Source organism: Callorhinchus milii, unplaced genomic scaffold (genome assembly GCF_018977255.1).
Source record: "Callorhinchus milii isolate IMCB2004 unplaced genomic scaffold, IMCB_Cmil_1.0 Scaffold3, whole genome shotgun sequence".
NCBI lineage: Eukaryota > Metazoa > Chordata > Chondrichthyes > Chimaeriformes > Callorhinchidae > Callorhinchus > Callorhinchus milii.
The window spans coordinates 60,345,485-60,359,130 of NW_024704744.1; the positions used below are offsets into that span (position 1 = coordinate 60,345,485).

Below are 13,646 nucleotides of genomic sequence, written 5' to 3' on the forward strand. Positions count from 1 at the left end.
TTTTAAAGTCATATGAATCCTCTGATTAAATTAAGTAACCTTTGCTATATAACCTGGAAAATGATACTCAGACTTATAAAGGGGGCAAAAAGTCAGAAGAGGCACTCTGTTCAAAATGCATCCTCCCTCCAACACAGCATTAAACATAGAAATAAGTGATAGCCAATAACAATTATTTGAAATTCGATAACCACCATTTGAGGTAAATTAGTCTCCACAGCCATAATGTATGGCAAAGGATTCTTGCATACATTTCAATAATGGCATCAAATTGATCTACCCCAAAGCAATTCAGAAGCCTAGAAGCCTCCTACTAGCCAGAAAGTAACCATTACTCAAATAGTACTGTGTTTCTGGGGACAAAACTCCAGATTACAAACGGTTTAGAAATCAAAGCTCACAAGAGTAGCAAACTCGCGTTCCAAATTCTCTCAGCGTCTTTCTGAGAAAGCGTTGGTTTCTATTCAGGCCCTTGACTCGACCATTCATTATTGGTGAGGTTTGATTGAGCCACATATTCTTTTGGCATATGTTCAGTGTACAATGTACAGTGCGTCTCACCATGCATCAACCTGGACACTATCTATAAATGGCAAATATTCATTTTGTGGCCGCTTACGCAGGCATTTATATTTATATACCTGGAGAACGCAATACATTTTCTCTTCTCATATTTGGAAGTCCAAATCTTCCCAATCTTAATATGAACCTAAGCTTTCAAGCATAGCATCATTTAAAAATAAATGATGTACGCACTTTAACTCGCAAGCAATCACATACACTCTGAAAACAGACCAGAAGACTGATACCCCACTTTATTACTATACGTATGGAGAAAGTACCTTTCCAGGAAGGAAGACTGCTTTAACCACTCTGGATACTCCAAGGTCATAAAGACAGAGGATGCTACCTTCTGATTCTTTCAGTCCTATCAACAGTCCAGTTCTTTTCAGCCAACAAAACTCCTTTATCGCCAAAATAGTGGGAGGTTGTTCTCCAATTCCACGGAACCGATAGGCAGACAAACGCTCCCCTGTGACTGAATTAACTAATTCCAAATGCGCACCAGATGCCAGCCAAGCCAGTCCATTTCGCCCTGAAAGAGAAGACATATGTTTAAATAATTTTAAAATAAGATAAATATGTCGAACAGCATCTGTTTAAGCCACAAAGTTAAATGAGTTGACTATGTGCTTGGCCAGTGGATATATTTTTATTTATCAAAATAAACATCAGCAAGTTATTTTCAAGAGAGGTTTTCAATCCATTACACTTCGTACTACACAGGTGGTGGCTTAGTAGCTGAATGCTCAAGTGCTTAACTGCCCAACATGTGCCTTTCATACTCCACATTTCACACAGTACATAAAGCTACAGTATAAAATTAATGCAAATCGTAGAAGAGAATACCAAATCCCAAACAGCTGCAAAATGTGCACAGATACCCATCCAAAATGGCACTCCAACAAGTGGAACATAGCACAGCAGTTTAACAGCTGGAGCTGACAACTGCGTAAACTCTAATGTGTCACAATACACAGTGAATTCACCCATACATGAGCTGATAAGACTTGCTACTACAAGATGTAGATAACCATACCTGAAATGAGGCATTCGAACATCCCATCATTATTCAAAGTACTACTTATGCAAGTCAATATGTTTCGCTCACTCTTGTGAGCTCTCTGTTCCCCGTTCCAGCCAAAGGATCAAAATGTTTCCAGGGATACTTCACAAAAATTGTCTTGGAGGCAATGATGGTGGTCAGCACTGACAAACTGATTTTTAGAGGAAAAACAGTTGAGGGTATGAGAGATAAGTATCATAAGATATTATTCAAACTTTGGAAATGAGGGGATAGAGTACAATGATCCTTTCCAGTTCTTGGTCATGTACTGCTGACACTTGGCTGGCTTTTAATGTTTGTAAATCTTCACACGACAACAATGATACGTGGAAGAGAATAAGCTGGAAGTAAATTTCTCTAAGAATGTTTATAAGGTACATACACAATACTGTGCAACATGTGGTTGCAAATCAACTAATGCTGCACATTTCTGAATATGGATTGGTCAACCTCCAAGTCATTCCATTAATGCTCTAAGTTAGAACAGACTTTAAGATGTCTAACAAATTGGGAAAAACTAGTCAAAAAGACAATATAGACAAGGTAAAACATAAGAATTAGGAGCAGAAGTAGGCCATTCAGCCCCTCTAGCCTGTCCTGCCATTCAATAAGATCATGGCTGATCTATTCTAACTCCACCTACCCGCCTTATCTCCATATCCCTTAATCCCTTTATCCACAAGAAATCGATCAATCTCAGTCTTGAATATGTTCAAGGACTGAACATCTACAGCCCTTTGGGGTAGAGAATTCCATATACAGTTGCAGCAAGACTTCCCTACTCTTATAGTCTAACCCTTTTGTAACAAATGCCAACATACCGTTAGCCTTCCAAATTGCTTGTTGTACCTGCAAACTAACTTTTTGTGACTGGTGTACAAGAAACCCCAAGTCCCTCTGAACGCTAACATTATCTAGTCGCTCCCCTTCTAAAAAATAATCTACTCTATTGTTTTTGCCACCTAGATGGATGACTTCACACTTCCCTACATTATACTTCATCTACCACCTATTTGCCCACTCACCTAGCCTGTCTATATCTCATTGCCTTTTTTAAATGTCATCCTCAGTGTTTACTCTCCCTACTAGTTTAGTGTCATATGAATGAATTCCATAAAATTGAAGACTTGGAAAGAGAACAAAGAACTCAATGGAGAAATTTTAGCCTTCCTTCAATTTGAAGCTTAAAATAGTCAAATTTTGTCAAAGCCATTTGACATTTTATGATATTTTTAAAAGTAAAATCACCTTTAAACTATAACAAACAAGAGTGTTCATGGCTTCCTTGTGTTGTACAGGTCTAGGAAATGCACTAAAAATAACCATGAGAGTTGCTCACAGGACTGCCACTTTTTGATTCTGAACCAGCCACAAACTGTGTATTGGTGTGGCTCAGGGCCAACATTCCCATCCTCAGAGACGGGGAAGCATTTGTCCAAACTGCTTCAGCAACATAGTCTAGAGTTGGGCATGCTTCACCTCCTCAAAAAAGGAGGTTCAAAATAAATTACCATTTTTTTTAAAAAAAATCATTGGTGTGTAATATCAAGTCAGGACACAATAAAAAGAAAAATGTCACAATACAAACACACACAAAAGCTACCTCTTCCACATCGGACTCCTACAGTTACAAATTTCACTCTGTACATTTTACAATTCATATTATTGCAGAATTTCTCTATACATGCACATGAAAGCACAAACTAAAATTGCTGGACCGTACACAAATTGGCTGGCATGTTCCCCTGCAAATGCAGTGCCAACACTTTACAGTAACTCCCGTGAAGCATTTAAGATATTCTGATGTGATCAGAATATCAGAATATATAAGTGCTATATCAAATAAAGAGAAGTTGCAAAGAAAAACGCATCAAAGTTGTGGCCTACTTTCTTGCTCACAGTGGTAAACAGGACACATTCCTTCAACATTTTCATTTCAAGGGACCTCGATGGTATAGTGGTTAAACATACTTTAATCTGCAGAGCAAGGGTTCGGATTTAAACTCATCTAACAGGATGCACATTTTCTCTCTATTAGCTTCAAGTATCCTTGGGGATATCGGTTTTACTTTAGTGCAAACAAACATGTATACAATTCCAATTGTATACAAATTTAGGTTATGGTAAAATAAACCAACTATTCCTCACTTGAGTTACTGAAATGTGCAACAATGCCTTCAAGTACAGTCAGTTAGTTACACAAGCTGTGGAGATTGGATGCATGCACCAGAAACAGAATACAGAATTTAAAAGCATGGCTGATTTTACTCCCAAAGCCAAGTTCAACTAACAATCAGTAAAGTGAACGCAGGAATGTAGAGCTCAGTATCACATCAGATGCAGCTTTCCCAAAATAATTGTAAGTGCCAATTGCTTTCTGAATCAACCGAATTAATCAATAGATCAACAGAATTCTGACAAAAGTTATAATTCTATTCAAGTTTCTTTAAAAGTGAATTCAGGTTACAGGTCTGAAATAAAAACAATAAACAAGTTCAAATTTTGATCATATTCCTGTCGTAACATACCTATGGCAACTTTGCCTTGGAGCGCTTCATCCTGCATTGACTCATCATCCACTAGAGCCTGTAGAGTCACCTCTGGAAATTGCAGCAGACTACTGGTGACCTGTGCTGCTAGCTCACACATGCTTCACCCTGAAATAGAACACAAACATGAGATTTGCTGGAGAATACATCAATTTCAACATTTTAAATTCATGTTTACTGTTCTGAAAAATGCTCTGCTAAAAATATTACAAATTGCATTTATATGTAGCATATTGCTCAGAGCACCGCCACGCAACCAAGAGGATCCGGGTTGATTCCCAGGCTGGGTGAAACCATCAGCATGTTTCCTTATCCATACGCCTCTGTTTACCTTGCCGTAAGTAGGTACCAGTTTGATAAATCGATTGGCAGATCGTATTCCAGGGGTAATAAGCCCTTAACAAAAATAATAACACTGTAATAATAATTTCCTCAGTCAATCCATGACCTTTTGTGGGACACCGCTGTGCGCAATTGGCTGCTGTTATTCATCCACAAAATATAAAGTCAATTCACTTTACAGTATATTCTGTGAAGCGGTTTGAGCCGTCTCAATGATGTGCTAAATCAAATGCAAGGATTATTATTATCAAATTCATGGGTTTTATATAAGTATGACTATTACACTTTGGACAGATGAGGTCATGGTTTGAAAACAATGTTATTAATGTCAGGTTAAGTACAATCTGCTCAAAGAAGTTTCAGATTAGTCAAATTTAACAAATTATGATTTACAAATTTAAGCCTCACCACTCCGTGGTAAGTGAAAGCACACAAAGCGACTTCAATGACACATTTCTTAAAGAAAATCATGCATCTCCATCTTATAATTATAAAACCCCAATCCTGTATAATCAAAACCATAATTCTACTCCGTGGCTGTTCTGCTTTAATCAACATTAATACCCTAGTGTTTGTTTAAATTATGCCATAAATAATTAACTAGTCTTTTACACACTGTTGAGTTTACTTGCAGTACACCATAATATTCAAATTGTTTAAGAGCGTGTTTATCCAGAGACAAACTGTTGCAATCCTATGAAATCACTTCTGAGCAGATAAAAGATGCAATTAGAAGTTCTAAATTTCTTAAATAGATTTTCGTAAGGTGAACCTCACCAAATTACTGTCATAACTGATCCTAAAATTCGTACCCAGAATAAATTATAAACAGTAATAAAAATTATGCAAATATTTGAATGAAATAAGGATAACAGTTAATCCAGCCTAGGAAAAAGTAACCTTGCTAACTATTTTTTTTTTGGAGGGATAATGGGTAAAAATAATCCCACACTCATTTTTAGGGCAGTAAAAATGATTAAAAAGCATCTAATAAGTGGCATATAACTGGGATTGTGAGAAGAGAAAGGAGAGAACAGAAGAGGATAAATCTTGCTCTAGAAATTTAATTAATCAACATTTCATTAACTGCTTCACTCCCATCTATTAAATAAGGATACATTAAGCACTAAAGATACATCGCAGACTCAGTGAGATAACATCAGCTATGAGTCAATATACACACAGTATAAATGAAGAGAGGCTGGTTAAATCAATTTTTTCTCCCCCACTGGATCAGAGGAAGCCGAGAGCATATATGATAAAGGTGTTTAAGGCTCTGAAGGGGCAAAAGATAGTGAATAATGGATTCCTTTTGTTGGGCAAATAATTTCCTTTCTTATGGAATTGGTGGGGGATTGTTCACAGAAAAAAATAAGGGGCAAAGTAAGGAGGAATTGCTCCATTCGAGAGGGTTGTTAGGGCTTGGAATTAATTTCCACAAGTGACTATTAAAATTACATTTCAATAGAATTGTTCAATAAGGAACCGGATTTGCACAATTTAATACAAATATTAAGGAATATGGAGAGATGACAAGTGGGTTTAAATAAACAAATACCTTAATAAACAAAAGGGTAATTTAGAAAAACTGGAAGTGAAACAGATACAATGTCACATTTCACTACTGCTTAATGCTAAACATTTGCAACCCAAACTCTACACTAATAAGTCAGTTAAGAAACATTGTGACATAAGAGAGCTCCTCTCAGGAGCAGGAATAGGCCATTCGGCCCCTCGAGCCTGCCCCGCCATTCGATAAGATCATGGCTGATCTTCTGACCTAACTCTAATTACCTGCCCAATCCCCATATCCCCTAATCCCTCTGTTTTTTTAAAAATCTATCAGTCTCAGCCTTGAAGATGTTCAAAGACTGAGCATCTACAGCCTTCTGGGGTAGTGAATTCCATAAATTTACTACGCTCTGAGTGAAGAAATGTTTCCTCAACTCTGTTCTAAAAGGCTGATTCTTAATTTTAAGACTGTGACCCCTGGTTACAGATTCTCCTACCAGGGGAAACAGACCCTCAGTGTCTACTTTATCAGCTCTTTAAGAATCTTATATGTTTCAATACGATCTCCCCTAATTCTTCTGTACTCTAGAGAATATAGCCCTAGTTTATTCAGCCTATCCTCATAGGTCATCCCCTCATCCCAGGAACTAACCGAGTGAATCTACGCTGCACCCCCTCAAGTAAGTATGTCCTTTTTTAAATAAGGAGACCAAAACTGCACACAATACTCTAGGTGCAGTCTCAAGGCCCTATACAGTTGCAGCAAGACTTCCCTACTCTTGTACTCTAAACCTTTTGCAATGAACGCTAACATGCGATTCACCTTCTTAGTTGCTGCTGCACCTGCAAACTAACTTTTTGAGACTGGTGTAGAAGGACACCCAAATCCCTCTGAACACTAACACTATCTAATCTCTCCCCCTCTAGAAAATAATCTGTTTTTCTATTTTTTCTACACACTTCCCCACATTAAATTCCATCTGCCACCTACTCGCCCACTCCCCTCGCCTATCTATATCCCATTGCAATCTTTTCGCATCATCCTCAGAGCTTACTCTCCCACCGAGTTTAGTGAAGGGGGGGTGAAGAGGAGGGGGGGGTGCAGAGGAGGGGGGGGGTGCAGAGGAGGGGGGGTGCAGAGGAGGGGGGGGTGAAGAGGAGGGGGGTGGTGAAGAGGAGGGGGTGGTGAAGAGGAGGGGGGGTGTGAAGAGGAGGGGGGGGTTGAAGAGGAGGGGGTTGTGAAGAGGAGGGGGGTTGTGAAGAGGAGGGGGGGTTGAAGAGGAGGGGGGGTGAAGAGGAGGGGGGTTGAAGAGGAGGGGGGGTGAAGAGGAGGGGGGGTTGAAGAGGAGGGGGGGGTTGAAGAGGAGGAGGGGGTTGAAGAGGAGGGGGGGGTGAAGAGGAGGGGGGGTTGAAGAGGAGGGGGGGTTGAAGAGGAGGGGGGTTGAAGAGGAGGGGGGGGAAGGGGGGGGGTTGAAGAGGGGGGGTTGAAGAGGGGGGGGGTTGAAGAGGGGGGGGTGAAGAGGAGGGGGGGTGAAGAGGAGGGGGGGTGAAGAGGGGGGGGTGAAGAGGAGGGGGGGTGAAGAGGAGGGGGGGTTGAAGAGGAGGGGGGTTGAAGAGGAGGGGGGGTGAAGAGGAGGGGGGTGAAGAGGAGGGGGGGTTGAAGAGGAGGGGGGGTTGAAGAGGAGGGGGGGTTGAAGAGGAGGGGGGTTGAAGAGGGGGGGTTGAAGAGGAGGGGGGAGGGGGGGGTTGAAGAGGAGGGGGGGTTGAAGAGGAGGGGGGGTGAAGAGGAGGGGGGGGTGAAGAGGAGGGGGGGGTTGAAGAGGAGGGGGGGGTTGAAGAGGAGGGGGGTTGAAGAGGAGGGGGGTTGGAAGAGGAGGGGGGGTTGAAGAGGAGGGGGGGTTGAAGAGGAGGGGGGTTGAAGAGGAGGGGGGGTGAAGAGGAGGGGGGGGGTGAAGAGGAGGGGGGGGTTGAAGAGGGAGGGGGGTGAAGAGGGGGGGGGTGAAGAGGAGGGGGGGGGGTGAAGAGGAGGGGGGGTTGAAGAGGGAGGGGGGGTGAAGAGGAGGAGGGGGGTTGAAGAGGAGGGGGGTGAAGAGGAGGGGGGGTTGAAGAGGAGGGGGGGTTGTGAAGAGGAGGGGGGGGTTGAAGAGGAGGGGGGTTGAAGAGGAGGGGGGGTTGTGAAGAGGAGGGGGGGGTTGAAGAGGAGGGGGGGTTGAAGAGGAGGAGGGGGTTGTGAAGAGGAGGGGGGGGTTGAAGAGGAGGGGGGTTGAAGAGGAAGGGGGGGTTGAAGAGGAGGGGGGGGTTGAAGAGGAGGGGGGGTTGAAGAGGAGGGGGGGTTGAAGAGGAGGGGGGGTGTGAAGAGGGGGGGGGTGAGAGGGGGGGGGGGTTGAAGAGGAGGGGGGGTTGAAGAGGAGGGGGGGGTTGAAGAGGAGGGGGGGGTTGAAGAGGAGGGGGGGTTGAAGAGGAGGGGGGGTTGAAGAGGAGGGGGGGTTGTGAAGAGGAGGAGGAGGGGGGTGAAGAGGAGGGGGGGGGAGAGACGGGATCTCCCACCCACCCACTTGCTTTAAACAGCGCCGAGCGCGCGGCCCTTTCCTTCAGCGGGTCACGCCCCCCCCCCCCACCCCCGGCACAGCAGCAGCAGCAGCAGCTCAGGGCCTACCCGAGGCCGCACTCCCCCCCATAACTCCTGGCCGATGGCGGCCGCGCTGTGGGGCGGGCCCCGCCCCGGGCCCCGGGGTGCGGGAGGAGGGGGTGGGCGGGGGCTCCCGGCCCTGCGGACTGGCGGAGACCGTACCTGAGCTCGAGGCGGCGCGGGGCCCCGAGTCCTGTGCTGCCCGCGGCTGGTGGTCACTGCCCCGGGGCCTGGGGGGGGCCCCTCTCGTCGGTGATTTTGCTTCTTTCTTTTTTTTTCTCCCCGTCTCTCGGGCGATGGCGATGGCAATGGCGGGGGGTGGGGGGTGTGGGAGGCAGCGAGTCCCCCGGTGCGTGTGTGTGTGCGGTGTGTGCGCGCGTCTCGCCTTCACTCCGCTCTGAGCGCCATTTGCTTCCCGGCCTCGTCCAGCGGCGGCGGCTCTCGCGAGAGGTCGGTCGGTCGGTCGAGCGGGAAAAGTTGGTTTCAAACGTTGGCCCCGCCCCCCCCCGCCCTCCGTCACTGCCGTCACTGCCGTCACTCCAGCAACACCAGCGGCTGATTGACAGGGAGGGGGGGAGGGGCGGCTGATTGACAGGGAGGGGGGAGGGGCGGCTGATTGACAGGGAGAGGCGGCTGATTGACAGGGAGGGGGGAGGGGCGCCCACAGCAGCAGCAGCACCGGGAGCACATCCCGAAGGGGTCAGGTTTTAGCAGGTCACCAGAGGTAGGGGTGTGGAGGGCTTTAGGAGTGAGGACGATGATCTTGAACCAATCCTCCTGAGGACGGGAAACCAGTGGGGGGACCCGGGCGGACGGGAGCGATAGGGCTCGCGGTGCTTGGTGTGGGGGGGGGGGGGGGGAGGGCGCGAGCTGCAGAGCTCTGGGTCGCACGCAGCCCGTGGAGGGAAGAGTCGGCAAGTCCGGCGAGCAGAACCTCAGCGTAGTCAGACCCGGTCGTGACGAAAGCGTGGATAAGGAGGGGGAGGAAGGCCGAACCGGTCAAGGTGTGGATGTGGGTTTCAAAGGGCAGTTTGAGAGTCGAACAGGACACCGAGGTTCGACGCTGGCTGCCGGAGGCCAAGTGGCAGTAGGAAGGGCAGAGCCAGCAGAACAGATCCTTTTTGATTTTGGACCCGAGGAAGTTCATCTCCTAACGTTTGGAGTTTGAGGCGAGCGACGTTAGGACATTAGGAAGGAGCTAGTTTGTTGGTGGAGCCTGGGGATGATTTGGCTGAGAAGATGGCGGAGTATCAGCCTTGGTGTGGTCCAGCCAGCCAGATCTGGTGGTGGACCATTACATTGCATCTGAGCCGGACAGATACACAAGAGAGTGATACACGCAGACGCATCAGAAATATTAATGAAGACGAGAAATATTAATGATAAAATTAAGTTGTTATTGAAGAACTGCAGTCATTCTACAACAAATCCAGTTCTGATTGTTCATTCCTGTGCTCAACAACAAACTGTGTACAAACTGAGCTCTTCCTGTGCCTCGGGAACATGTTTTTTGAAAATCACTTATTGAGCAAATATTGCAATAGAGGTGATAGCTAATGAGTGCATAGCAAGCACACAAGCTAAGACCTGAAACATCTACCACATTATCAAGTCTGTTTTGTAGACACAGAAGCCAGCTGTGTTTAGCGTCACAGAATGTCCGTTTTGGTAACATGAGAGATTTGGATGAAGAAGGCTGTTCGACTCATTTTGATCTCATCAGAATATCAACTGTACCATCTCCCTATTACAGAATCAAGCACTTTTAATAATGAACCCAATGTTTTGGCCTAAACACCTTTCCTGGGAAGCCTTTGCAGCTGTTGGTTACCCTGTGTAAAACGATAGTTACATTGTAATAGTTACATCCTCTCCCTCATTTTCAAATCCTTTCATGTCCTTGCACCTCCCTACCTATCCGATCTGCTTACCCCTCACTCCACCACCCACTGCCTCTGCTCGGCTGACTCTGACCGGTTTATCCCTCGTCCCCTCTGTTCCACCTTCGGTGGCTATACCTTCAGCCACTATACACCAAAACTCTGGAACTCTCTCCCTCAATCCCTCCGCCTTGCCCGTTCCTTTCCAACTTTCAAAATCTACCTAAAGACCTTCCTTTTTGATTGTGCTTATGGTCACCTCCCTCGCCCCGTGGGCTCGTTGTCAGATTTCGCCACTGTCAAGTGCTCCGGGATGCTAGCCTGCGTGAAGGGCGCTATATAAATGCAAGTTGTTGAAGGCTTGGTTACCAACTGGTGCAGAGGAGTTGAAGGATTCCCAACAAGCCTGTGTTAGCTGAGTGAAGGGGGGAACCAATGGAGTGGGGTACAAGCTGGTGAGAGACTCAGGTTGCATCTAAGCCAGACAGATACACAGAGAGTGATACACACACAGACACATCAGAAATATTAATGAAGACATGAAATATTAATGCTAAAATTCCTAAATTGCTACTGAACAACTGCAGTCATTCTACAAGTCCAGTTGTAGGAAGGGAGGTGCATGGCCTCAGTTTGTATTTTTGAAGGTGAGGATCTTTAAATGTTCAGAGACGGGAGCGAGAGAAGCCTGGTGTGGAAGCCTGATAAAGATGTGGATACTTAGTATCTGAGAAGAGCGTGAAACTGAGGGATACAAAAGCATCAAATGGATCTATTCTCACTCTTTTCCATCTGGGAAAGCAGGGAAGGAGAGTCCTTTTCCCAGTGCATCAAAGGGATCAAAGGATATCTGAGGCTTTAGCCCTATAATAATAATAATCCTTGCATTTGATATAGCGCTTTTCACGTCTTCTCGACGTCTCAAAGCGCTTCACAGAATAGAGTGTAAAGTGAATTGACTGTACACTTGTGGGCGAAACGTGGCAGCCAATCGAGCACAGCAGTGTCCCACAAACAGTCGTGGATTGAAGTGACCAATTTATTATTGGTTTTTTTCTTGAGGGATTATTATCAGGCGTGTGGAGTTAGAAAACTTGCCCAAGATTTTGTCCTGCCGGGAATTGAACCCAACTGCTTGCGAGGCGAGTGTTCTAAACACTGAGCTACAGGACTCCATGAGCAAGATATTAACAGCCATTTGTGCTCGCTCAATACTACTTCATTTTGCTGCTCTTTGGAACTTCATCCCACAGTTACTTTGCGTTGCTCCCTTTCCTTGCCTCCTTCAAGGCATGTCTGAAGATGCTCCTCTTCGTCTGCATCTTCAGCCACCCTCCTACACCTACCCTCCCTGCCTCTGTCCCTCTTGATCCTAATCCCCTGCTCGGGTCCAAATCCCTGACTGTCCAGCGCCTCGGGATGTCCTCGGATGATAGATTTATCGGGATGATAAAGCGCTTGTTAAAAAATTATTTAGGCTGACTGCATCTGTCTTCAACTCCTAAGCAGCCTCTCTTGCCTTTGAGCCCGTTACAAAGGGAGGATAGGCTAAGTAAGTACTGTGATTCAATGTCCCAAGCCACTCCTTCTCCATCAGTAACCAGCCCTGTTCTCTTTAACAAGACCTTCCTCCTGCTAAGTGCCTCCAGCACTTGACTCAAGCGCCAGCAATGCTCAGGACAATGAGTATGTTTGAGGTGTGAAATCATTTGGCAGCTTCCCTCTTTATTAGTAGCCTATCATCAAATACTAGTTTGAGACACTGGCTATCTTAACTGTCTGTAGGAGCTTTCATTTTATCTGAATCTAATCTTGAACACACTCGCTCAGGCAATCACTCCACTGTGCTCTCTGTGTTTCTATTCTCATCAACCTCAGTGTATGTTGGACTGACTTAGTGCTATTGTGGAGAAGCCAACTGCTGTTGAGAACTTGAGAGTCCATGTTGGTTAATACCTGAGTAAGGTGAGAACCATTAGTGGATGGGGCAGTACAAAGCCATCTATGAGTCTGCTTGGGGTACAGAGCATTAGAGGGTTTCAGATGCTGCAAGAAGACATCAAAAACAGGGATAACTGCGGGGCGAATGTTCCTGTGGGATTTGTAAGTGACAGCAAGTTGTAAATGATGTGCAAGACACCGATTTCAAACCTAGATGCCTAGAGAGGTACAGAAATTGTTTCTGTTAGGCCACTGGGGTCATGATTTATAGTGTCATATTGTCTACTGTATGATGTGGCATTTTCTTTTCTGCATTGGTACAATTGATGATTATACAGATTAAGCTAAAGGAATACAAGCCAACCAAAGGGATTTGCACTGGGGAGCTTGCAAACAGGATTGAAATATTGCAGTACTTTAGTGGTTTATTGCCAGCCCAGATCAGTAATTGCTAGGTAGAAAAGCATGGAAATAGGTATTCTTCAACCTTAGACAGTGATTCCATAACAATAAGAATCGTCCTTAGATTTGTTATAGTTGCTTATTATGTAGCAGAAAGGGTCTCAAAGTGCTTCACAGGATTTGCTGTAAAGTGCCGTGTTAGTAGACCATCTTGAATAGAATACAAGTCTTCAAAATTTTCTTGGGCTTTTAAAAATTTGGAGTAAAAAAGGAGATAACATAGAGATATACGTTCTGACAGAGTCAACATTTGTTTGTGAGGAATTCAATGACTACAATATAGGTGCAAAGTTGAGCTGTGAAGTGGATATTGTCATGGTGGATAGGCTTTTCAGAGTGTTAAACCAATACCCATCGTGGACAACGTAACACAATAGTGAATGTTAAAGTAGTAATCTTTTCTATTAAATCTCTGCAACATGAAATTCCATTATATAAAGACAATAACAAATTTTTTTAACAGCAAACAAAACATTTTTTTAAATCGAACTTAACGTTCCATCGGCAGATCTGCCTGGACCTTATCAAATCTTACTCCGGCTCTGCCCTCACTACCTGCCAATCCACTTCAAGCAGCCAGTGTCAAACCTCAATGTCCTGTTTGACTCTCAGAGTAAGGGTAAGGGCAGAACCAGCAGAACGGATCCTCAGCCTCAAATCTTACCACTCCGCCCCCACCTCTGCTAAATCATCGTTCTCCAAGA

General features: G+C 45.2%; 1 protein-coding gene across 1 annotated transcript in view; it reads right to left on the minus strand.

Moving 5' to 3' along the window:
• ahctf1 (AT hook containing transcription factor 1) overlaps window positions 1–9,089 on the minus strand; it is a 54,837-nt gene extending 45,748 nt beyond the window's left edge. The window contains exons 1-3 of the mRNA XM_042333207.1: window positions 8,822–9,089; window positions 4,156–4,284; window positions 843–1,096 (exon numbers count right to left, since the gene is read on the minus strand). Coding sequence (XP_042189141.1) covers window positions 843–1,096; window positions 4,156–4,276 — 375 coding nt within the window. The 5' untranslated portion in view covers window positions 4,277–4,284; window positions 8,822–9,089. The remainder of the gene's footprint in view (window positions 1–842; window positions 1,097–4,155; window positions 4,285–8,821) is intronic.
• Between the last annotated feature and the right edge of the window lie 4,557 nt (window positions 9,090–13,646).